The sequence below is a fragment of the Rhineura floridana genome, chromosome 9 (assembly GCF_030035675.1).
Source record: "Rhineura floridana isolate rRhiFlo1 chromosome 9, rRhiFlo1.hap2, whole genome shotgun sequence".
Lineage (NCBI taxonomy): Eukaryota > Metazoa > Chordata > Lepidosauria > Squamata > Rhineuridae > Rhineura > Rhineura floridana.
This window is the reverse complement of record NC_084488.1, coordinates 96,204,105-96,231,231: the sequence shown is the minus strand read 5'-3', so window position 1 is coordinate 96,231,231 and position 27,127 is coordinate 96,204,105. Positions and strand designations below refer to the sequence as shown.

Sequence of the window (27,127 nt, the reverse complement as noted above, 5' to 3'; positions counted from 1 at the left end):
GATTATATGATTGACATTCCTGGTGTTGATCAAACAGATAATACAGCTAAAGGTTAAACTGTTGGATCTCCATTCAGTACATAAAACCACGGAAAAGGTAATATTGTACTAAGCTCCTCTTTTTTACTATAAAATTTTATGTTGAAATAGAGTTAAAAATAGAGGAAGTAAAACACAAACACACATAATACAAAAAGGTATAAAGAAATAAAGAAACTTACTAATTACAATCCTTAGCACAACCTTCACCAACCTGGTACCCTCCAGATGCTTTGAACTTCAAATCCCATTAGCCCCAGCTAATATGCCTGGGTGGAATTCTGGGGAGTAGTAGTCCAAAACATATGGACAACACCTGTTTGACGAAGGCTGCCTTTTTATAGCTTGGTTATGAGGCCACTAATCATACTGGTATGTGACAGTTAAATATGTGAAGCCAGAGGGTATGATAATTTGGATAACCTAAATGTTTCCTGTGGCTGTGTACACACAACATTTTATTCTAGAATCAATGGAGGATGTGCACTTGTTTTTTCTGTGTAGTCCACACACAATCTAGATCTATTGCATATTTTTTGCTGCGAAAAGTGCTTCTTCAGAAACTGGTTTCATTCCAAAAATAAAAGCTCATGGTAATTCTGCCTTACCCCACAGTATGTCCATTTGAAAACAGATGAAAACAAGATGTAGGCAGTCCAGGCATTGGGGGTGTATCTACACCTGCCCAATGATGTTGTGGACATCACCACTGCAATCACCACTTTCTTCTTCATTCACCTGGGGAATGTGCAGGGAGGAAAAGGCATGGATAACTTAATCAAGAGGGAGGTTTACTATCTCCCCCCCCTCAAGTGGAAAGTTTTCACATGCAGATCAAGTAACCACACCCACCCTTATGGAAAGCAAGATCTAGAATCAATGTAGATTGAAATAACATGTTGAGGATAAGCGTGACCAATTCCGGATTGAGAAAAAACTATATTTATCCACTACAAGCAGGATAGTGTGTACGCAGCCAGTATGTGAATAGTATGCATTGTATTTGATGGGTGGTAGGGTGTTGGTGATGATTCTTCTCTGTTCTTTTATTCTTCTCTGTGCTTTTTATTTCTGTCTTATAAGATTTTCCTGCTGGCTTTGTAAACGTCAACGTCTACTGTGAGGGAGTAATTAAAGCTACGACACAGATCGAATACTACACAGTGGTTGAGGAGATTGAAAGTATTCTTCAGAAAGTGGCTGATCCAATAGCCTTTGCTTGTCAGGTAAGGCTGATTGCAGTGTTCAAAGTTAATAAAAAGGGAGGGGAAATATGTGCCACTATGAGACAGGAGAATGCACCTTGTGTTGCAAACTCCATATGTTGTTGTTGTTGATGATGATGATAATAATAATAGGATCAATAAGAAGCCATGGAGATGTAACCACTTGATAACAGGCCTAGGCATAAGATCTCAGCAAGCAAAAATAAATTATTCTTGCTTAGCTGCTGTTCATTGCTGTCCATCCAAGGCCATAAACATACAGGATTGTTTCCAGATTTAAAAGGTGCATTTCTTCTGACTCAACAATGATTATTTATAATAAACAATTAGTTTAAGAACTGACATCAATCCCAACCTTGATAGAAATAGCAAGTAAGAATTGTCCTGAAATAAGCATGTGAGTACTGGGCAGAGCCTGTTCATTTATTTGTCATCCTCCCTTGCTTTTTCAGTAGTTCAGGGAAACATTCATTGGGTTCTCCCTCACTACCACCACCACCATTTTATTTTCACAACAATCGGCAAGATTGAGGGGGAATTGCTCTCTCAAGGTCACCCAGTGAGTTTCATAGCTGTGTGAGGATTTGATTCTCTCAACTAGACCTCAGTGGCTTCAGTTGGCAAGAGTAGCCAACATGGTGCCCTCCAGATATTGGTGCACTACAACTTTCATCATCCCTGATCATCAGCCATGCTAGATGAGGCTGATGGGAGTTGGATACCTGGGTGGGAGGCAGGAGCAGAGCAAGTGATGTATGCTGGATTGATAGGAATTTCTTTTCTTTTCCTCCAGGCTATGGTTATTATAATGTGGGGTTAATGGGTAATTTGTCTCCTGGCTGGTTGATAGTGGGAAAAGTGGGTTCTGCCACAGGGTGAGAATCTGTTGGTGGAACCTGACCTATTGGGTAAGAGGCAAGAGGGCAGTGTGTACACCTTAGCTGTGGCTTGATCAATGGTTTTTCTGGGTTTTTTTTTTTTTGCCACAGAGCTAATTGGCATTCCTAACATATATCCCCTGAGATTGGGTAGTATTCAATGCTTTTCTTACTCAGAGGATGGAACTGAATAGACATAATTAACTTAAGTTCATTAATTTCAATGGGTCTACTCTGAGTTGAATACAACCCATTGATTGAGATTTCATGACTTTGCTATTTCATATTGTTTTAGTTACTTGATTCTATTTATTGTAATTTGAACGTATATTTCTTTTGTATTAATGTGTTCACTGCTTTGGGGACCTCTGGACCAAAGAGCTGTATATAAATAAAACCATAACATGACATAATAATACCAGGAGGGCACCTTATTGGCTGCCCCTGCTGTATCACCTATGTGGTGGCCTTTAATGTGGTCAAGAAAGAAGATGTATCTGATAATCTAGAGTCCTGAAGCTGAAGTACAGGAACCACACACATAACTGTAGACTCTAGGAAAGGGCCAATTAAGCTTAGAAAGAAAGAGAATCAACAGCTTTAGGGCCCTATGATATCCCTGTGGCCATTGGACCATAAGCAGCTTGCTGGTTGGGGCAGAGCCATTATGCTAGCTTCCCAGCAGGCAGATCACTGTTGCTTACAGAGAGGGAGAGATGAGGTGGTGGGAAGGTCAGTGTGGTGCAAATGCACCACCAGGAGCACCAGATTGGTTCTGCCAGTGCATTTGCACCATGCTGAACTCCCTGCCACCTCACCCCTCCCCTTCCTGGTAAGCAACAGCAATCTATCTGCCAGGAAGCTAACATGACCGCTCTGCCCCACCGAGTGAGCCACTTTGCACTGGATAATCATTTTCTTCCTACTGCCAAGGCTGCCTTTATCAATGCTTCAAGTGGCATTGTGTGCAAACATGGTGCAAAATTTGTTGCCTGCACTACGTAGAAGGAAGAGTGAGGTGCCATCATTAATGAATCATTGAGTAGCATTTTTGTATGTCTGCTTGAAAGATCAGTAAATTGAGGAGTGGATCATCATTTTTTTAAATTTTTTTAAAAGGTCTAGCACGCCACATAGGTCCCTGTCCTCCCAGTTTGGAGAGCCTGGGAGTTGCTCTGCCACCATTGTTCTCTCTTCTCCTTTTGCCCAGCATCCTACTGAAGAAAAACCATCTTGGGGCTTGTCCAGGCAGCAGCCCTCCCTGTAGCTGCTTTGACATTGTCTACAGTAGGCAGGGAAGCTCTGCAAGAATGAGCTGAATGAATGGTGCAGGAGGCTTTAACTGCAGTTCCTATTTAGGACTGCACTGCCCTCACTGATCCTGCTAATCCCAAATCTGCCATTTGGACTAACAGGACTACCACAGTCATAGCTCAGTGCCCACATGGCTTGGGATGCCAAGTGTGCTGCATTTGTTTCTCCCATCAGCATTTACCTATTGCACACTTAATCCATCACTTTTCATTGTTTTGCTGTTGTGATCCAACTAATTTCAGAACATCCTTTCCTTTTCCCCCCTCTGTGGATCAGATGCAAGTGGCATCTTGAGACGTCACTTACTTTGCTTGTTCACTAAATAGTCTGTTGTTTGTGAGCTTACTAAAATAAATATGTTTAAAGTGCTCATCTACATGGTAGTTTAGTGTGTGTTTGGTGCTACTCACATCCCCTTTTAATTTGCATGGTTCACATGACGTTACTGGCAGACAGAAGTTATCACACAGTTTTCCTTCTGTAAATCTGTACTAACCCAATCCTCTGATAATCCGAAAAGGGAAGGAAAAAATGTTTTCACTCCGTATCTCTAGTGCTTGCAGAAGCTGTCCTCCGATGTTTTTAGGTGGATGTGTCAATCATTCTTCTCTCCATGCCCACTCCCTCCTCCTTCCTTTGTTTATTTCATTTCCTGTGGGCTGAAGAGCAACTTCTGGCTGCTCTGTCCCATTCTGCTGGCATTTTTATGTTGCTGCAAATAGTGCCTTTATTTTATTTTCCCCCTAACTTGTGTGCAAAAGCATAACACTGCTCAAACAAAGATTTGTATTTCAGCTGTATTGTACCAGTACAACTGGGTTGTTGTTGTTTTCAAAATGAAACTAACTGGTAGAACAAACTGAGCATGCTAGCTTGCCAAGTAACTAGAGAGAGTGGAAATGTTAAATTAGAGGGCATGATCTTTAGGAAACTGCATGATTGATTGTTCCTCTCAGTGTGAATAGAAAACACCATGTTTACAGCTGGCATTGAGCCCTTACTGTGGACAGTGCAAATAGAAAATGGAGGTAAAAACAGTGTCTTTAGTATGAAGTAATGCTCCCATGTGGATAAGCCCAATGCCTTAAGACAGAAAATATTTTGTGACTATTGATGCTAGTTTTCCTTGAATAAACTCCATGTGCAAATAAGTTACCATCCAAAATGATTTTCCAAATGCATTTTCATCGCAAAGGACACTGATGGAGATAGAAAGAGCATAGCTCCATTCTTTTTTAATTAATGCTCTGCTTGTCCATTTGAGGAGACTATGGATGCATGGATTTCATGTTCTTATTAGTTTGCTTGAACATCTTTACATCATTCTCAGCTAGTGCATAAGGAAATGCGCTCAGATTGCTTATATCATCCTAACTCAACCTGGTGCCCTCCAAATGTTTTGGACTACAACTGTCACTATCTCTGACATTGGCCATGCTAGCTGGAGCTAATGGAAGTCATAGTCCAAAATATCTGGGGGCCACAAGATTAAGGAAGGCTGACTTATACCAATGTTGTCAGAATTGTAAATCCAGCCTTAGCAAGCAGTTTTAGTATCACAAAATTCAAAGTAAAATTTGTGATTAATGGATGAACCATTGCTTGGTTCAGCTGCAGCTAATGCAAAATACAGCTGCTGCACACCCAGCTCACACATATTGAAAGATCTGCAGTGGGTGCTTGTTAAATACTGAGCTAAGTTCAAGGTTTCGTTGTTGACATTTAAAGCCCTCAACAATGCCAGTTGTATTGAACTAACCTTTACTCAGAGTAGACCCACTGAAATTAATAGACCTACATTAGTCATGGCTATTAATTTTAATGAGTCTACTCTGAGTAAAAGTTACTTGAATACAATCCTGTGAGACCAGGATATTGCTTTCTTCAGTCAACCAAACCAATTTTTAAGATATTCCAAGGAGAACCTGAGAGTAATTCCAAAATCAGTGGATTGTCCCTTGGTGAAAACATAGAAGCAGGTTTTCTCACCCACCTTCTGGAAAGCTTTCCCCCAGGTAATTTGTGAGGTAGAGAAAACAATGACATTTAAATGCTTCTTTAAACTTATATGTTCACCCAAGCATTCCTGGGCTCTTAATTTTTAAATTTTTATTTAGCACGCTACTCAGTTTTATTTGTGATATACATTTGTGGCTTCACACAATCATAGAATAGTAGAGTTGGAAGGGGCCTATAAGGCCATCAAGTCCAACCCCCTGCTCAATGCAGGAATCCAAATGAAAGCATTCCTGACAGGTGGCTGTCCAGCTGCCTTTTGAATGCCTCCAGTGTCGGAGAGCCCACTACCTCTCTAGGTAATTGGTTCCATTGTCATATGACAGCTAGGAAGTTTTTCCTGATGTTCAGTCAAAATCTGGTTTCCTGCAACTTGAGCCCATTATTCTGTGTTCTGAACTCTGGGATGATCGAGAAGAGATCCCAGCCCTCATCTGTGTGGCAACCTTTCATGTACTTGAAGAGTGCTATCATATCTCCCCTCAGTCTTCTCTTCTCCAGGCTAAACATGCCCAGTTCTTCCAGTCTCTCCTCATAGGGCTTTGTTTCTAGGCCCCTAATCATCCTTGTTGCCCTCCTCTGAACACGTTCCATTTTGTCTGCATCCTTCTTGAAGTACAGAGACCAGAACACAGTACTTGAGATGAGGCCTAACCAGTGCTGAATAGAGGGAACAAATACTTCACGTGATTTGGAAACTATACTTCTGTTAATGCAGCCTAATATAGCATTTGCTTTTTTGCAGCCACATCACACTGTTGGCTCATATTCAGCTTGTGATCAGCAACAATTCCAAGATCCTTCTCACATATCGTATTGCTGAGCCAAGTATCCCCCATGTTATAACTGTGTGTTTGGTTTCTTTTTCCTAAGTGTAGAACTTTGCATTTATCCCTGCTGAATTTCATTCTGTTGTTTTCAGCCCAATGCTCCAGCCTATCAAGGTCCCTTTGAATTTTGTTTCTGTCTTCCACGGTATTAGCTGTGCCCCCCAATTTTGTATCATCTGCAAATTTGATAAGCATGCTCTGTACCTCCTCATCCAAGTTGTTAATAAAAATGTTGAAGAGCATTGGGCCCAGGACCAAGCCCTGTGGTACCCTACTCATTACTTCCGCCCAGTTTCAGAAGGATCCATTGATAAGCACTATTTGAGTATGATCCACCTGATAGTTTTTAAGAAAACTTATTGAATGTTATATTTTTATTGTTTTGATGTAAATGGGTTAGGGTTTTTTATTATTATATTCAGTGGTATAAAATGCTTATAATTAAATAAAACCTTATGTAGCTGTTAGGGATGAGATCTGTCGGCTGGTGCTGGTTCGAAAGCATTCCGTTGAGTTAACAGGCTGGTATTGATTCAAGTTTATTCTTTGTCTACTATCTACTGCTTTTACCGATCCATTTTTCCCCCTCACAAAAATATTAATATTGATATTTTAAAAGGAACTATTTATATTTTAAAAGGAAATATTTATATTCTAAAATGAAATATCCCTAAAATTATTGTTCTTAATTTCAATATTTTAGAGGTGGATTTAAAAAAAAAAAAAAAATTCTGAAAATATCCGCAGAAAATTGCAACATAAAAATCTGATCTGCAACAACAGAGAATAAGCAAATTAATGGAAAATTCAGTACCAAATCCAAATTGGGCAGAATTCTAGCACATTCCTAGCAGCTGTGTGATCTTCCAAATTATCTGACATGCAGATACCTTATTCTGCATTTCAGGATGGTAGCCATACCAAATAATAGAGGATAAGGCTTCTGCAGTGCACGGGCTGCCTCTGCCAATGTCATATATTGGAAAAACAAGATCTATTATAGGACAGGAAAGGACCTGAAATATCATTTGTCCCACAATGGCCAGTCTGAGTGCACTTGACATGTCTATATCGTAATTGTAAAGCAAGAACAAAAATAATAGCTGTGTTTGTAATTCTGACAGTCTCATTTTCCTGTGACAAATCTACCATGTCTGCCGCCTAAGGCATTACGTTCATAACAAAAGGATTAATAAAAAAATGATGCATTACATTATTAGCACTTGGTTAAGGGCAGTAGTAAATTCCTTTCAAACACACATTTTTAAGGACGCGATTGTTGTGTTAAAAATACAGTGCTGTAAACTGAAAGCAAGATGGAACTTCCAGAGTTTACTCACCTTCTAAACTCCTAATTACATTAATCATTTTAAACCCCAAATTAAGGGAGAGAAGATGAGCCTTTTCTGGATATCAAAAAAGAAAATCTGAAGTTGAAAAGATATTAACTAATGACGTTGCCAAATTGCAATTACTTTGCTCAGAATACAAATTTCAGAAGGCGACATGGCTCACTGGTAGAGCACATGCTCTGCTGGCTGAAGAACCCAGATTCAGTCCTTTGAATCCCCAGCTATTAGGACAGCCACTGCCAATCAGCGTAGGCGATACTGAGCTGGATGGACAAATAGCCTGACCTGGTGTAAGGCAGCTTCTTATGTACATTTCATAATGGCTTAGCTTACAACACAAGCACAATTTTCCCCAAAATATTTTCTCAAACTTGGACACCTTGTGCCTAGGATGCTCATGTCAAGTACAAGAAGTCCCGGAAGAGATATTTTCCAAGTCACCTGACATCCAAACTAAATAAAAACTGGAAAATTACATTATCTGAGGTTCCTTGCACCTGACACATAGCCTTTGCAGAATTTAAGGCACCAAAACAGAGAACAATAGAGACCAGATAATTACTATTTGCCTAATTAGTGTTATTTCCTTTTTTATTACAATATTTCTACCCCACCTCTCAAATCAGATTCTTATGTCATCACATTAAAACAATGAAATATAAGTAATGAAACAATAACACATCAGCAAATCGCAACAGTTCAATGGCAGCAGTATAACCACTGAAGCCTTTAAACTATTAAAAGCTCTTAAAGCGGGGAAAATAAAACTGTTACCCCTGGCCCTAAATACTATTAAATGTCATGCCATGAAAACAAATAATGAGAGAGTGTTGTACAACTGTGGTGCCAGTACCAAGAAGGCCTCTACCTGGTGGCCACTCTCTTCACCTCAGAAGGCAGGGGCATCCAGAGACAGGCCTTCAATAACAACATATGGGGCTCCACAGCATTGAAGGTGATAATGACAGAGGCATTGCTGCTGAAAGTGTGAATACTTATCCCACTGTCATATCTGGAAGCAGGCTTGACAGGGTTTTCTAATGATTTGGAGATTAGCAAAACCATTCAAAAGAAATAAGAGCCCATTCAGACACTGAGCAGCCTTTTAGGAACGGAGAGGTCTACTTCTGTGAGCAGCAAAGATAGGCGAACCTGTGCATCTCGGTCTCTCTCATTTCTCATTTTTCCAATCTTAAATTCATTTCCACACCAGTTTGCTTTTTTAAAAAAATGAAATCCTCATGAAAATTCATCAGAATTGTAGTGAGAATTTCTCTTTTGTATGCCATTTGGCTAATATACACATTTTTGCAAATCAGTTTCGCTTATAATACATTTTTGTATGTTATTTTGATGAATATATGCATTTTATACACACTTTACCCAAGCACATAAATTTTTATACACATTACATGGCCAGAGAACTACATTGCAAAATTCAGAGACATGTGAATTTCGAAGGATGGCTATGCTTTGGCCAATGCATTGTTTTGGAAAGTGCAAATTAACTACATTCATCTTTGAATGCAAACTGAATAGAATTTCTTCCCCATCTATAGTGAGCAGTGCAACATCAGAAAAGCCACTCCATAGAAGATTGCAGCAGCTGCTTCAGTAACCAGAAGGTCCTCAAAAGTAGAACTTCCTTTCTCAAAAATAGCTGCTGTGATCCTCTCTGAGATCTTCCACAAGCTCTGAAACCCACCTGGGAAATGATCCCTCTTATTAAACCACTTTCAACTGTTTTTAAAACTGTTGGCTGTTTCTAGCCTCAGTGATGTAAAATGCCCCAAATGAGCTTGTTTTTCTTCAGTTGATTGCTTTTGGATGATAAAATGAATGTGCACATGCCCTCAAGATGCTCTTCTCTGTTTTCTCCTCCTCCCCACACAGGCTTCCAAGTTTTCATCGGCAGAGAAAGTGGATAGCATTCTCACATTCTTACTGAAAAGTCCTGTCATTTCTCATGATTTCAGTGTTCTTCCAAATGAAGTCAGGGGTCATTACCAACAGGCTGGTATGTATTTATATGGTTCTTTATTCCATTTGGTTGCCAAGGAAGATCTTTGCTGTCATATGGTGGGCTATTCAAATATAGTAATAATGTAATTCTCTGAGTGTTTAACATCTGTATGAAGCCCTTGGGAGCGATCATCAGATTTGGGGTGAAGTGTCAGCAGTATGCTGATGTTACCCAACTCTGTTTCTCTGTAACATCTGAATCGGGAGAGGCCATGCAAGCCCTGAACCAGTGTCTGGAATCAGTGGTGAGCTAGATGAAGGCCAATAAACAGAGTCTGAATCCTAGCATGATGGATACGCTATGGGTTGGTGGTTCCTGAGTCTGGGTAATTGGTCAATTGCCTGCTTTGGATGGGGTCGTACTCCCTTTGAAAGTTCACATTTGTAGTCTGGGGGTGCTCTTGGATCCATCATTGTTGCTAGAGGCCCAGGTGACCTCAGTAGTAGTAGTGCCTTTTTCCAGTTTTGGCTCGTAAGACAGCTGCGGCGATTTTCGTATTGGGATAGTCTGACCACTGTTTTCCATGCACTGGTAACCCCCAGGCTGGATTACAGTAATGTTCTCTATGTGGGGTTGGGAGCTGCACTGTTGCAAAATGCAGCAGCATGACTACTCACAGGGGCAAGATATTGTAAACTTTTACCCCACTGCTGAAACAATTGCACTAGCTGCCCATTAACTGCCAGTGACGTTCAAAGCATTGGTTTTGGTGTACAAAGCCCTATATAGCTTGTGACCAGGATAACTGAAAGATTGTCTTACCCTTTATATACCTAGTTGATCACTGTGCTCTGCAGGTGAGGGCCTCCTGAAGACATCTTCTCAGAAGGTCCATTCCGCACAATATAGGAAGCGGACCTTTAGTGTAGTGGCACCTATCCTTTGGAATTCCCTTCCCTTAATTATTTGATAGGCACCATCTCTGTTATCTTTTTGGTGCCTACCGAATACCTTCCTCTTTCAACAAGCCTTTTAAGTAGAGACCTTATCCCAGTCTGCATCTGTGTTGTGTTGGAATTGCTTTTACAGATGTTTTTAAACATTTTTTAAATGTTTTGTTTTTGAGATGCTTTTAGATGTTTTTAGTGTTTGCTGCCCTGGTCTCCTTCTGGGAGGAAGGGTGGGACAGAAATTTAATTAATTAATTAATTAATTAATTAATTGATGCTGATCTGTATGTAGCTGAAACAGCAACATCCATATTCAAGAGGTAGGCATCAGCAGGACCGCAGGAGTACAACAAAACTTAAAAAGTGGGTGGGAGACACAAAACAAGCCAATGAAGAGTGAGCACTGAGTGTCCTTTCTGGGGGTGGGGAGAGACAAAAGTGAGTGAAGGAGAATGGAATGGAGTATCCTGGAAAAGGACATGGCTCACTGGCTGGCTGTAACCCTGAATAGGAACATTCCTCAATGTGACATTTTGTTGCAGGTCCCACTAACTATTGGAACATATAATGGGTTTTTATGGGCAGGAAAATGATAATTGATACTCAATCCTCATGTATAAGGAGCTAAGAAAATATCTCCTATTTTTGATACTCTGAACATGCCTGTGGCTTTGGGAAGTGATACAAGTGATCTAATCTTGAAGTGTGGTAGGGTAAGATTTGCAAAAGGCCTTTACCACATAAAGCCAGTTGTTAGTATGAATCTGGAAAGAGGCTTTCTGTGGTAGAACTATTTTTCTACTACTAGCAACATTGTGCTTTTAAAACCCTTGCCATTTTTAGTTTGTGTGTATATTAATTAGGCTGTGGCTTTGGAAAGTGTCAGGGTGGCTGGATGTCCCAATGGGAGTAGCATCTGTGTCTTGTGTAGGGTCAGTATGTTGCTATGTGCTGGCATTATGTCAGGGCTGGGGAACCTGTGGCCTTCCGGATATTGTTGAGCTACATCAGCCCCAGCCAGCATGGCCAGTGGTTAGGGATGATGGGAGTTGGAGTCTAGCGGTATCACGAGGGCAACACGTTCCCCACCCTTGCACTGTGTGCTCCTAGCAAACACCTGAACAACTTCTTAAGATCTCCTTGTGTTCCATGTTTGAAACTGTCTGAAACAGAAGAAGCATTGTACAGTTTTGCAATGGATAGCATCTGCGCCCACTGTACTTGTGATGGTAAATCTGCTCTCTGATGCCACTAACCATCAGTAGGAGGGACCTAAAGAGAAAGGGATCATAGCTCAGCCTAGGTATAGAAGCAAGGATTCCTGTCTGAAATGCTAGAAAGCCACTGCTACTCAGTGTAGACAGTACTGAGCTAGATGGGCCAATGTTCTGACTCCCAATAAGGCAGCTTCCTATACTTCTATGTTCTTCCACCCGCCATAACAATTGCTACTGTGTCTAAATAAATACAATCAAACACTAATTATGAATGTCCAATGTTCAAAATTCATCCTTAGAATTATTAGCAGCAGAGAATTTTGAGGAGGATTCATGCCAGCAAATGCGTTTTAGCTGTCCTGCAGTTAAAGACAGATTCAAGGAGGACATGTCTGTCTTCTCTAGCTCTAGTAGCCCTTTGGGGGGGGTGAGATGCAGAGGAACAGGGCAAATAAAGTCAAGGAGAAGTGCTGAAGTCTCTGAAATACCATCTTCAGATGTTTCTTGCTGGCTTCTTAACCAGAGCATCTGGATTTGAAAGGATTGTAGCATCATGCAAAGTGCCTCACGCTGCTGTGAACTGTGATTTTATTGAGATAATTGCTGCACATGCATTCAGATTATCTCTGCTGATACTGAAGATGTAGGTTTACAAGGTCAAGAGTAGTAATTATCTGTAATTACAGTGAATTCTGAACAAGGGGGGAAATAAGCACTGTCCATTCCGTAAATGATAATAGCAACAAAATGTGCATTCTGTTTAATAAGTAAAATACATGTGTTGGCACTTGAATTGATGAGGAAAATAAAGGACATTTCTGAAATAAATGTGGGCTTGCCACTCACTGGATTCATAAGTGCATGGGGAAGCTGAACACATGTGAAAGCATCCTTCCAATTCGCAATCCTGTTAATAGGGACATGGAGACATTGGAGGCAGAGTTTGCATGCACAACCCACTGTCCTCTTCATTTTTCCACTTTGAATGTCACTTGTTCACTTTGAATTGTATAAGTGACATAGTGAAGCCTTCTCTTTGGATACAGTTGGAAATATCCACCAAGATTTAAGCATTTCTGATTTCAATGGGAGTGTTAAAACGTTCACTTACTACTCTCTTCCAGTTAAAGCAATAGGCTCTAAAAGTGTTTAACTGCAGATGGATTATGCACCAGGCCCTTGCCTAGTTTCTTTATGCTGTGCTTGATGATAGGTATGCATCAGTGTCCTGATCAAGCAAAGTGCTAAAAAAAGGAACCTTCTTTCCTCTTCTTGGAGAAGCTTCTCCATTCATTTCACTGGCAGGAGGTGATTTGTGCAGGATAGTTTGCATGTACTGGATGCTGAGGATTACATAGCAAAGCATGGAACAGAAATAATTCCTCAAGGACATGTGACTTCCTGTCTCAAGAAGCATCTGCATAGAGCAGCCTTTCCCAACCAGTGTGCCTCCAGATGTTGTTGGACCACAACTCCCATCAGCCTCAGCCAGCATTGCCAATGGTCAGGAAAGATGGGAATTGTAGTCCAGCAACATCTGGAGGCACACTGGTTGGGAAAGGCTGGCATAGAGGGTTCTCGAAGTGGCATGAAGTGATCTGGCCCAATGGTGTAATAGAAAGGGACTTAATACTTGGTGCTCAGTGTTTGTCGTTTGAACTCTGATGTGCTCCACAGGACACTATACAATGTTCTTAGCAAAGATGACCTGAGTTGATGCCGCTGATCAACTGCTAGACGATACATGCACAGTGCTTCTTCTGTGTCACAGAATATACATATTAGAAGAGATAGGTGGATTGGGGGTGTTTCTTTCTGGAAGGCAAACATCAAAGTTAGGTCTAATTGCATATAATTATGCAAGATTCTTCTACATAAGAAGCATGTACTAGAGATTGTAGCTCAAATGATATTGCTTCTTAGCATTTACTACTCCGAGAGGGGATAGAAGAAAGTTAAAGCATGTTTTTAGAGAGATGTGGATAATAATATATATATACGTTGCAATCCTATATGGACTTTTCTGAGAGTAAGTTTAGTTGAACTCAGTGGGACATACTTCTGAGTAGACATGCGTGGGAATGTGCTGTTAATTTCCAGCTTTGCTCATTCTAGCATAATCTAAACCAAGGAACATATTGCCCTCCAGATATTGTTGGGCTACAGCTTCCATCATCCCTGACCATTGCCCATGCTGGCTGCATTTGATGGGAACTGGAATCCAGCAACAACTGAGGAGTCACAGGTCCCCCAACCATCCCTGATCTAGAAAGTCAAATAACTTATGAAGTGAAGGATGTTGTAATGTACTATCACTATGTTCTAAGAATATATTTATGATCCTTCAAATGAAGCTTGACATTCTAGAATATAAGTGCAAAGGAAGACTGCCAAATTCAGATAAAGGGCTGGGGTACGAACCTGTCTTCTGTTGAGTCAGATTGTTGGTCCATTGAGCCTTGTACTGTCTACTCTTGGTTGGCACTGCCTTTTAGTGTAAGCTATTTGAGATCCATTTAGCTGGAGGTTGTTCTTGCTATTGTTTTATAGTATCTGTGTGACACTTAATAAGAGGACAGGTCCCAATCGCAGGGGGTTTATTATTTAAAAAAATAGACACATGGGATGCATTAGATGAAGGGGAAGAAATTGAAATGGGAATAAAAAAAGGATGAATATGTGATTTTTTCAGTTGCCCATACTTGGGCTTAGTTAAAATAGAATATTGGGGTTCGGGGATTCTTCAAAGGCTTCACAGAAAATATGAGTGCCGCATAATATGAGGAAGAAGAAAAAGCAAGAGTGCATTTTCTGGGAGTAGATCCTTCCCTTGCAGCTCCCTCCCAAGGGAGATCCTACTGGATCTTTCCCTGTATGCCGTTCACCAGCAACTGAAACAATTTCTGTTTTCTTGACACTCTGCTGGCTTTTGGTTCAGAATCTGGAGTTTCTGGCTATGCAGAAAGAGCCCTCCACACTATTGTTGTAGATGAGCATGCTCTATGCTGTTAAGCTGGATTCGTGGAGATCAGAAAAGCATGCAACATGTTTCATCCCTCCAAACATTTGACATGATTTTGGTCTTGGTTTTAAGATCTGGAAACTGGTTTTCATTCCTATTTTGCGTCATGAATCACACGTTTTAATGTATTTAATTTATTTCATGCTTGTTGTATTTTAAATAAGGGAAGGACTTCTTGCTCAGTGGTAGAGTGCATGCTTTCCTTGCAAAAGGTTCCAGGTTTAATCCCTGGTATCTCCAGGTAGGGCTGGGAGAGACTCCTGCCTGAAATCCCGGAGAGCAACTGCCAGTCAGGGTATGCATTACTGAGCTAAATGGCCAATGGTTTGACTGAATAAGGCAGTTTCCTGTGCTCCTATCTGCTTCTTCCGTACACATCCCACCTGTCATAACAATTGCTACTGTGTATAAATAAATGCAGTCAACAGTCAGTGCATATCAAATGCCAGCTTTGAATGTTCAGTGCTTAAGATTCATTCCCAGAATAGCAACAGAGAACTTTGAAACAGATTTATGTCAGTGTAGGCAATACTGAGCTAGGTGGACCAATGGTCTGACTCAGTATAAGGCAGCTTCCCATGTTCCCACATTGCACATTTGGGTGTCACTGTTTTATTGTGTGTCATGCTGGGCATTCAATTTGGGTTGGGAAGGTAATGTAGATGTTTTGTAAACAAATGAAGACAGGTTAGCATTCCTCACTTAGTTTCTTCACATTACAAATCCATCCATGCTATTATGGAAGTTTTGTGCAATTATCCCTTGTCTTTAAAAATATATGTCTTCCTAATGATGCTGAGCAAGAACTTTTCTCCCTCCAACCGTCCCCCGTTGTCATTGCTCCAGGTGCTAATGGTAACTGCTATGTAACAATCAATTGACTTCAGTTTACCTTCTTCACAAGCATCAAGTGGCAAGTACAAGGGACACTATGAGCTCTTGACCTCCTGTTTGCAATAGTGCTTAACAACCTCATCCCCAAATGTGTAATGACTATTAAAGCAGTCCAAAATGATCTAGATGCTAAGCAAACCGATATTCTTCACACATTTTAGCTGCAGTTTATTTATTTATTTATTTATTTATTTTATTACATTTCTAGACCGCCCTATAGCAGAAAGCTCTCAGGGCGGTGTACAACAAATAAAATCACAATTAAAATATGAGCAAGTGTGAAAAATATAGCATGATAAAAATCCAAAATAGAATTGCCATGAGTTTATAAATTAAAATCCATATTAGGTTTAAAATTAAATTTAAAATGTTTAAAAAGCCTGGGCGAAAAGGTAGGTTTTTACCTGGCGCCGAAAAGATAACAAAGAAGGCACCAGGCGTATCTCGTCTGGGAGGGCATTCCATAGTTCGGGGGCCACCACCGAGAAGGCCCTAGATCTAGTTGTTGATCTCCGGGCCTCTTTATGAGTTGGGACCCGGAGAAGGGCCTTCGACGTCGAGCGTAGTGAACGGGTAGGTACATAGCGAGAGAGGCGTTCCACCAGGTATTGCGGTCCGATGCCATTTAGGGCTTTATAGGTAAGAACCAACACTTTGAATCTGGCCCAGAAACATATCGGTAGCCAGTGCAGCTGCGCCAGGACAGGTGTTATATGGTCAAATTTCTTTGTCCCAGTGAGAACTCTGGCCGCAGCATTTTGCACTAGCTGAAGTTTCCGAACCGTCTTCACAGGTAGCCCCACGTAGAGTGCATTACAGTAGTCCAATCTAGAGGTTACCATAGCATGGATAACTGAGGCGAGATTCTCCCTGTCCAGATAGGGTCGTAGTTGGGCTACCAGCCGAAGCTGGTAGAATGCATTCCGTGCCACCGAGGCTACCTGAGCCTCAAGTGACAGGAGCGGATCTAATAAGACCCCCAAACTACGTACCTGCTCCTTTAGAGGGAGTGTAACCCCATCTAGGGCAGGTCGAACGTCAACCATCTGGGCAGAGGGCCCTCCCACCAACAGCATCTCAGTCTTGTTAGGATTGAGTTTCAGTTTATTAGCTCTCATCCAGCCCATTATCGCGGCCAGGCAGCGGTCTGGTACATCAACAGCCTCACCTGACGAAGATGAAAAGGAGTAGTAGAGCTGCGTATCATCAGCATATTGCTGGAAACGCACTCCAAAACTCCTGATGACCTCACCCAGCGGCTTCATATAGATATTGAAAAGCATGGGGGACAGAACTGAACCCTGTGGGACTCCATATTGGAGTACCCAGGGACTCGAGTAATGTTCCCCCAGCATCACCTTCTGGAGACAATTCCCGAGATAGGAGCAGAGCCACCGCCAAGCAGTGCCTCCCACTCCTAAATCCATAAGTCACTCCAGAAGGATACCATGGTCGATGGTATCAAACGCCGCTGAGAGATCAAGGAGAACCAACAGAGTTACACTCCCTCTGTCTTTCTCCCGACAGAGGTCATCATACAGGGCGACCAAGGCCGTTTCTGTACCAAACCCCGGCCGAAAGCCCGATTGAAATGGGTCCAGATAATCAGTTTCATCCAAGAGAGCCTGGAGTTGGCGAGCGACCACACGCTCTAGGACCTTGCCCAGGAATGGAACATTTGCTACTGGCCTATAGTTGTCCAAATTATCAGGGTCCAAGGAGGGTTTTTTTAGGAGCGGTCTCACCACCGCCTGTTTCAGGCAGTATGGGACCACTCCCTCTCGTAAAGAGGCATTAATCACCTCCTTGGCCCAGCCGGCTGTTCCATTCCTGCTAGCTTTTATTAGCCATGAGGGGCAAGGATCCAGAGCAGAAGTGGTCGCCCGCACCTGTCCAAGCACCTTGTCCACATCCTCGAGCTGTACCAACTGAAACTCATCCAGTAAAACAGGACAAGACTGTGCTCTGGACACCTCATTAGGATCAACTGCTACAATAATGGAGTCAAGGTCCCGGCGGATGCGGATTACAGTTGTAATTCTGTGCCATGGAATGAAGCTATTATATGTCCAATTACTACAGTGTATCCCTCTAGAAATGTTGTGTTTAACTAGGCAACAAAGGGCAAATATGCACTGAAAGCTCATGGATAACAAATATCTATGGCTTGCTTACACTGTGGAAATGTTTTTCTATTTTTTTTAATGATAAAATCCACATTACTTATCAGCTGTATTAACTTTTATGAAATCCTACCCCTGAACAAGATGGCATGTATAAAGAAAACAACAGTTAATTGGAAAATAGTGTTAACTGCATGCTAGATGAGTGATACCTTGACATGGCATGGCCTGGGCATTCAACTGGGTAGAGTCTAGTCTTTGCTACTCCCTGTTGCATTCCTTAGACACACAATTGTTGTTAATGGACAATGTTATTTCCCTGCCACCATGAGGTAGCACTGATTTGGGATGCCTTAAGGCAAGGGGGGGACTTATGGCCTTCCAGATATTGCTGGACTACAATTCCCATTATCTCTGACCATTGGCCATAATGGTTGAGGAAGCTGATAGGAACTGGACTCCAACAACATATAGAGGGCTACAGGTTCCCCGCTTGAAGAAGCTCTACTAAGAAACTGCATCCAAATCCTCATTGATCAGAAACAGGACTGTAACTACAGGGAATCTGGGAGGGGGCTGGGATCCCTTAAGGATATTCAAGACTACCTATCTGACTTTTCAGGGTTTTTTTTTTTTAAGTAGGCATTAGTCATCTTCATGTAGGTGTAAGAAACAGCATGCAGGCAGTATCCTACCCAGTTTCTCACGAAGAAGCAATACAATAAATAACTGAAATATTAGGCTAATTATATGTATGTTTGGGCTGTGTTGTAGTGATTCCTTATGGGTTTCCTTCACCACAAAGAGTTTGGCTACAGACCTGGTCAGGATGAGGGTTTGGGTGAAGCTTTAAGCTTACCAGTCTGCAGAAAAGTCTAGAGGCTGCAGAAATAAGGTGGTCCAGAAGCAGTAGTGGTTAGCACACATTGGGACTGGTAGGGTGGAAGGAGGGGAGACCAGTGGTAGGTGGAGCCAGAGCCAATGACAGGCAGAGCCAACTAATTCTAATTTTGTTCCTATCCTCCTCCCTGCTGAATTCTACAAGGGCAACGCTGAGACTAAGGAGGAGGAAGGAGCTGACAGGCAGTGCCACACCTTGGACTAGTTCTAAGTACGAAGGCAGGCAGGTGGGGGCAGGCTAAGGGCAGGTTGCAGGTAGTGGGGCAGTGCCCCAGTTGCCCTAATGGACCAGCCTCCACTGTCCAGAGGGCATCTACTCCGAAGTCTGGCAGTGGATTTCTGTTAGCCATTCAGCCTCCTGGGAAGGGCTGACTGTGTTTCTTGCTTCTCTTCTGCCCAGAAGCTACAACCTGGCCAGCCTGGCTCTTCCTGGCTTGCTTGACATGGTCTGATCTGACCTGGACGATGCCAGCCTCCCATTATTTATTTATTACTTTTCCATGTGCAAAATAACATACAAATACATTCTGACTATACACTCTTATGGATTCTAAATATTTTAAAATACCCCATAATACATTATGAAGAATATGAAAATGCCATGCAGATAATGATAAAAATCACCGCATTTTAGCCTTTCTTACCTTTACTTGTTTTACATTAACATGCAGCTATTCTGAGTCCTCTTTTTATTTATTGCACAACTGGCTTCCAGCCCATCTTTCTTTATAATTTCCACATTTCTTTGACATTATTGTCAGTTTAACAATTGCCATCTGCTCCAGAAGCTCCTAATTCTTCCTTATTCAGTTTGCAGTAATTCTTCCAAACTTTTGCAGACATAATCCTTGCTAGGGTTAAGATGTACCCAGGGTAGGGTGCATACAGAATCAATATAACTAATTAAAACAATATATAACATAAAAGTTCATTTATTTATTTATTACATTTATACCCCACCATTCTTTTCATGATAGAAATCCAATGTGGCTTACATATATTTCCCAGGCAGGCACCGACCAGACCTGATGTTGCTTAGCTTCAGCAGGGTGCTAGCCCCATGTGCCTTCAGACCATAGCCTGGAACCATGGAGAATAAGACTATCAATGGCTACTAACTAAGGTAGTTCTGTTCTACCTCCACTGTCAGAGGCAGTTTCAATACATACCAGTTTCAATACATGCAAGTTGCTGGGAATTGCAGGCAGGGAGAATGATCTCGTGCTCAGGTCCTGCTTGCGGCCTTCCAATGGGCATCTGGCCCCTGTGAGAACAGGATGCTGGACTAGACGGGCCTTGGGCTTGATCCAGTAGGGCTCTTCTTACGTTCTTAAACCACAGTGTAACTATTAGAAAGCAACTATAGTGAGGGAACACTATTTTATTTATTTATTTATTTATTAAATTTATATACCGCCCAACTAGCAATAGCTCTCTGGGCGGTAAACATAAAATAGCATAAAAATACAATGAATAACAAAATAATACTAAAATACAATCATCAATCCAATACAATAAACATTTTAAAAAGTAAATCAGTGTAACTTAAAATGCTTCAGAGAATAGGAAGGTTTTGACCTGGCGCCGGAAGGAGAGCAGAGTCGGCGCCAGGCGTACTTCCTCGGGGAGACTGTTCCATAGTTCAGGGGCCACCACTGAGAAGGCCCTAGATCTTGTCATCACCCTCCGGGCCTCCCTGTGAGTTGGAACCCGGAGGAGGGCCTTCGTAGCAGAACGTAGTGCATGGGCCGGTTCATATCGGAAGAGGCGTTCCGCAAGGTATCGTGGTCCCGCACCATATAAGGCTTTATAGGTTAATACCAACACTTTGAATCTAGCCCGGAAACATATTGGCAACCAGTGCAAGCTGGCCAGAACAGGTGTTATATGCTCGGACCGCTTGGTCCTTGTCAGCAATCTGGCCACCGCATTTTGCACTAGTTGTAGCTTCTGAACTGTCTTCAAAGGCAGCCCTACGTAAAGCGCATTACAGTAATCCAAACGCGAGGTTACCAGAGCATGTACCACTGATGTAAGGTCCTCTTTACTCAAATAGGGACGTAGCTGGGCTACCAACCGAAGTTGGTAAAACGCATTCCTAACCACCGAGGCTACTTGAGCCTCAAGTGAGAGGGAAGAGTCTAAAAAGACTCCCAGACTATGAACCCGGTCCTTTAGGGGGAGTGTAACCCCGTCCAGGACAGGGTATATATCCACCATCCGATCAGAGAACCCGTTCACCAACAGCATCTCAGTCTTGTCTGGATTGAGCTTCAGTTTGTTAACTCTCATCCAGTCCATTGTCGCGGCCAGGCAACGGTTCAGCAAATCGACAGCCTCACCTGAAGAAGATGAAAAGGAGAAGTAGAGCTGCGTGTCATCAGCATACTGATGACAACGCACTCCAAAACTCCTGATGACCTCTTCCAACGGCTTCATGTAGATATTAAAAAGCAGGGGGGACAAAACTGACCCCTGCGGGACCCCATATTGGAGAGCCCGCGGTGTCGAGCAATGTTTCCCAAGCACTACCTTCTGGAGACGACCCGCCAAGTAGGAGCAGAACCACTGCCAAGCAGTACCTCCAACTCCCAACTCCGCAAGCCTCTCCAGAAGGATGCCATGGTCGATGGTATCAAAAGCCGCTGAGAGATCAAGGAGAATCAACAGAGTTACACTCCCTCTGTCTCTTTCCCGACATAGGTCATCGTACAGGGCGACCAAGGCTGTCTCAGTGCCAAAACCGGGCCTAAAACCCGATTGAAATGGATCTAGATAATCAGTTTCATCCAATAGCGCCTGGAGCTGGCCAGCAACCACCCGTTCCAAGACCTTGCCCAGGAATGGAACATTCGCCACTGGCCTGTAGCCGTTAAAATTGTCTGGGTCCAAGGATGGCTTTTTCAGGAGTGGTCTCACCACTGCCTCTTTCAGACAGCCTGGGACCACTCCCTCTCGTAAAGAGGAATTTATCAATTAACACTCATTTCATCTTCATCACATTTTAATTTCATAAAAGTTAATACAGCTAAGTAACGTGGATTCTATCATTTTAAAAAATAGAAAAACATTTCCACATGGATATTTGTTATCTATGAGATTTAAGTGCACATTTGCCCCAAATGGTGTGCAAAAAAGATTTGCCTTGATTTCCACGAGAAAATAAATAGTGACAGGGCCTTTGATGGAAGAGCATTTTAAGTGTTGTTCACCATCTTTAGCACTCTGGTTTATGCAGTTTATCTAGAGATAAGGACATGTGTTCCAAAGGCAAGGTAATGTTTCTGTTCCTTCAAATTAACCTTGAAATAATTGTGAATATTATAGTGTTTTGAACCCCTTTTTGTGTAGAAAAGATTGCTCTTCGCCAATTCATGCCATGCCTGGGATAGTGACCTGCTCTGTGTGACAAATCCCACCCCCCTTGAATGTCCCATACTATTGAGAGTGTTTGTGATGCACCTGGTTCACAAGTGGTATAATCTTAAAGTGATGATTTGCTAAAGGCCCGTATCATGTAAAGCCAATTATATGTACAGGTATGTATGAATCTGGAAAGAGGCTTTCTATGGTAGAACTATTTTTCTGCTACTACCAACATTGTACTCTTAAAACCCCTGCCATTTTTGGCTTGCATGTACATTAAGATGGGCAATAAAGCCCTCAATATTGTATCATGTTTATAGCAGTGATGCTTTTGTGAACGTAGGAAAAAGCTGTCAGCTTGCTTGGGACTGAAACATCACACAAGAGTTATCCTAGGACTGGGAAAAAATACTAGGAAGAAGGGAAAATAAGGAATAGGAAATGCAGATGTAAGGAGGCTGAAAGAAGAGCGCATAGTAGTAATGGCCTTGGGCACTGGAATGTAAAGGATGGACATGTGACTTGTGAGAAAGAACAAAAAAGCCAGAAGGAACCAGTCAGCAAAGACACATTGAAGAAGCTTCATAGCACAAGATCAAGAGAGGCTGTATACTGTGGTGAGGGAAAGCAACAGGAGTGTTAGAAAGAACAAGAGAGCCATGTTCAGTTTGGACACACAACAGCAAAAGTGTGGAGAGCTCAAGGTGACGTTCATTGTTCTCCTTTCCCCCATGTTATCCTGACAACAGAATTACAACAATATTGAATCAGGGACAATATGACTGGCTCAACATCACCTGGTGAGCTTCATAACTAAAAAGGCATTTGAACCCAGGTCTCCCATGTCCAGTTAGCATTTTCATTTATGCACAATCTTCCCCATGCTCTCAGGGTTGCAATATGAACCACAGATATTTAAAAATGTTTTCAGATGATGATGATGATTGTGCATGCTTTTTCTCTCAATACAGACTCACACTTAGAAGAGCTTCCTACTCTTCTCCACTGTGCAGCTAAATTTGGATTAAAGAAGCTTTCCACTTTTCTCCTCCAATGTCCCGAGGCAATTCGGGCTTGCAGGATAACCAATAAGTATGGAGAAAACCCAGCATGTCTTGCAGAAAAGTATGGTCATAAGGAGAATCAGAAAATCATTACTGAATTGTCGGTAAGTATCTGCTTTTCAATAGGATGCATATAATATGTGCAACTAGCTTCTTAGGAACTTGCAGTGCGGCCAATTTGGTTCAAAACAGGTAGGGACACCTGTCCTATTTAGAGATGCCATGAATACTCCTGATTTTCCTCAAAAGAAAAGAAAAGAGAGGGGACATAATCATGGTTGTAGAACTTGCAGATAAATGTCTGAACAAGCAGCAGATATTGTTATGCAAATGTTATAATCATATATATGATTACTTTTATTTCTACACACTGAGGTTCTGCTAATTGTGCATGTGACATACAAAAATGATTCATTTCCATAATAATATACATTGTTCTCTGTGCAGTGATGCACAAGTGTAAATAAAAATACTTACTTGGATCCACTTGCAATGATTGCAGATTCACTTTTCAAACTTAAGTGTCCTGAACATGCAATACTATCATGTAGGGTGGCAGAGATAAAGTAAAAAGTAAAGTGAAAATAAAGAATCGTGGGTTGTATTCAACTAAGTCCTACTCCGAATAGACCCACTGAAATTAATGAACTTAAGTTAGTCATGTCTATTAACTTGAATGGGTCTACTCTGAATAGGACTAGCATTGAATACCACCCTGTGTTTTGTACATCCCTGACATTTTGCGTAATATAATAGCATAGTATTCTTCCATGTTTAAAAAATGGGTATAATCCATCCAAGGTTAAGCACTTGAGGCTGCAATTCTATACATGTCTCCTCAGAGTTCAATGGGGCTTACTCTCAGATATGTGAGTTTGGGCTCAACCTTAAAATCCCGCTGATTTCAATGGGAAAGAAAGTTAAGCATGTGCTCAGACCTTTCCCTTTGGAGGCAGTGGGACATAAAAGTTCTTTGGATTGATGATTTCCATGGTATGTGTGGGAGATGGAATGGCCCATAAGTGTAGCAGTATCAAAGGCATCAGTCTCCTTCTGAGTTTCTCGTGTTCTCCAGCCAGACTGTCCATATTCATTTCTTACTCACAGGAGGAGGAAGGGGAAAGAACAGATTGCCCAGCATGTGTGTTTATTGTGGGAGTTCGTCCAGGCTGCCTTTGGCATGGTGGGATCTGAGTACAAATAGCGTACATCCGCAGCTAACAAAGGTTGGTGTGGGGAATGGAAGCCACTAGAGACACATATGTGTTTAAAAAGCCCTATCATGCAGATGGTTCTGGGTACAGCATAGGTAAGCATTGTGCCACTTTGATTCAGCCCTATCCATTTGGGAATGAGGAAAGGTTTTGCTTCCAAAAGCTGAGGGTGAAAATAACTCTGTAAAACAGGCATTTTGTAGGCTGTAGCTTATTATTCATTGATGTAGCCATCCAGTGTAATGTCTATGGCCTGGATCCCTCTCTAGATGAACTGAAGCAGGCATAAAGGCCACATCAATGAATAATTACACCAGATCTTGGCCCTCTAGATGTTGCTGAACTATAATTCCCATCAGCCCTGACAAGCATGGCCAATGGCCAGGGATGATAAGAGATGTAGTTCAGCAACGTCTGGAGGGCCAAAGGTTCCCCACACCTGAATGACCATTACATAATCCTCCTCCAGAGGACCAGAGCAATGGATGTAAATTTTACCTTTGTACAATTGGCTAGTTTCTACACATACTCACACACCCCTCTCTATCCAGGCAAACAAGAGGTATTATCAGAGTTCAACGAGATACATCCCAGCCAGGCAAAGATGCTCAATGAGGATGCAAAGCAAGGTTGGTGAAAGGTGTGACTGGGGAGAGGATGTGGTCTGAAATCTCCCAGCCCTGATTTAGATAAATCTAAATGCCCTGATTGCTTTTTTAAAAAATGTGCATAGGCTGTCACATTTGTTGTATTGAAAAGGATTTTTTTCCCTTCCTGACATATAGACTGACAACTCTAGGGATTTTTTAAAAAGTGCTGTATGAAAATGCCCTCTTCCCTCACCCCACCATTCACCATTCTGTTTGTAGGTTACAAATTTGCGGGTGGGGCATTTAAGCAATTTTTCAAGGGGAGTAATTTTGCAAAGGGGTTTCCACTGGTAGTAGGACATTGGTGGGTTATTCCTGTCTCCCATTTTAACAATTACCTTCCTTGAACCACAAAAAGTAGTGACAACAGTGTTGACAATGAAAGAGGTCCTGTTAGCAGCTGCCATTCCCCACTTCCCCAAATGCCATTAATCCTTTGAAAAGTTTCCATAGGAAAGTGAACCCCCAGTTTTCAGGGCCCATTTCATTCCCTCCTCATTCAGCATTAGGGTTCATAGAATCATAGAATAGTAGAGTTGGAAGAGGCCTATAAGGCCATCAAGTCCAACCCCCTGCTCAATGCAGGAATCCAAATCAAAGCATTCCTGACAGATGGCTGTCCAGCTGCCTCTTGAATGCCTCCAGTGTTGGAGAGTCCACTACCTCTCTAGGTAATTGATTCCATTGTCGTATGGCTCTTAGGAAGTTTTTCCTGATGTCCAGTCAAAATCTGGCTTCTTGCAACTTGAGCCCATTATTCCGTGTCCTGCACTCTGGGATGATTGATAAGAGATCCCAGCCCTCCACTGTGTGACAACCTTTCATGTACTTGAAGAGTTGTTTGGTTAGAGTGTTGGACTATGACCTGGGAGTCCAGGGTTCAAATCCCCACACAACCATGAAGCTCACTGGGTGACCTTGGGCTAGTCACTGCCTCTCAGCCTCAGAGGAAGGCAATGGTAAACCCCCTCTGAATACCACTTACCATGAAAACCCTATTCTTAGAGTCGCCATGAGTCAGAATCAACTTGAAGGCAGTCCATTTCCATATATATGCATGTAATTGTAATTAATGAGGTTTTTATTGTTCTACCAAAATTTTTTGGCTTCTACCTTCATCAGCTGCTAACATACAAATGCTGTTACCAAGGTGGCAGTTTTAGAGCTTTGAGGATGGAATGCTCAGAGGGGCTTCATTTTCAGAAGCTACGTAATGTTTGTACAGTCCTCCAGGTTCAATGTACAGAGAAATCCTTTCAATAGCGGTGTTGTTACCTGAGACAATGCAAAAGACCAGGATGTCATATCCAATAAGTAGGAAAAACTACAACTGACCTACGCACACACTTCAGAAACCACAAATCAGCAATCTTAAGAAAAAAAAGTGGAGCAACCAGTTGCAAAACATTTCAGCATTGAGGGTCACAGCCTGCTGGACTTTTCTATAACAGCTGTTAAGATGCCATCAGATCCAGCAGCATTGACTAAAAGGGAGAACTTTTAGGTATACTCTCTGAACACATTGGCAACACATGGCCTGAACCTGTTTTGTTAATCACAATTATGTGCATATATTTTTAGGTGATTAATTGAATCCTTGTCAAGCTTGGGTGAAGTTCTATTTGTTGCTTTCAAAATCTCTCTGTCTGTCTCTCTGTCTCTCTCTCTCCTTAGCTTGGTACTTAGCTTGGTTCTTAGGTCTGAGACAATTATAGCTATTTGTTCGATAGTACATTCCTGCAGTGTTCATTTTGGATTGCTAGCCAACCAGGGGTAAAAAAATAACCAGCCTGGCTGGGTTTCTGACCTCTGGGCTGGTTGCCAGAAGTTTTTGACTAAAAGACAGAAATTTGTGCTCTTGCCAGAACAATTTTCAGTAAAGCTGGGGGTTTTTCTTCTTCAGCAAAAGACTAGCAGTAGCTTTTTCACTTAGTGTACATGTCTGAACAGTGGGAGTGGATGATTGTGCTCATATCCCTATGGTGGGTTTCCCAGAGGCATTTGGTTGGCCACTGTGGGAAACAAGATGCTGGAATAGATGAGTCTTTTTTGTTTTTAATCTGATCCAGCAGGTTTCTTCTTATGTACTTATTAGGGAAGGAAGAATCT

General features: G+C 41.9%; 1 protein-coding gene across 1 annotated transcript in view; it reads left to right on the top strand.

Annotated features, from left to right (window-relative positions):
- The window catches only part of BANK1 (B cell scaffold protein with ankyrin repeats 1), a 292,948-nt gene that overhangs the window by 112,966 nt on the left and 152,855 nt on the right, over positions 1-27,127 (top strand). Inside the window, exons 6-8 of the mRNA XM_061585556.1 lie at positions 1,123-1,265; positions 9,549-9,672; positions 23,062-23,258. Coding sequence (XP_061441540.1) covers positions 1,123-1,265; positions 9,549-9,672; positions 23,062-23,258 — 464 coding nt within the window. The remainder of the gene's footprint in view (positions 1-1,122; positions 1,266-9,548; positions 9,673-23,061; positions 23,259-27,127) is intronic.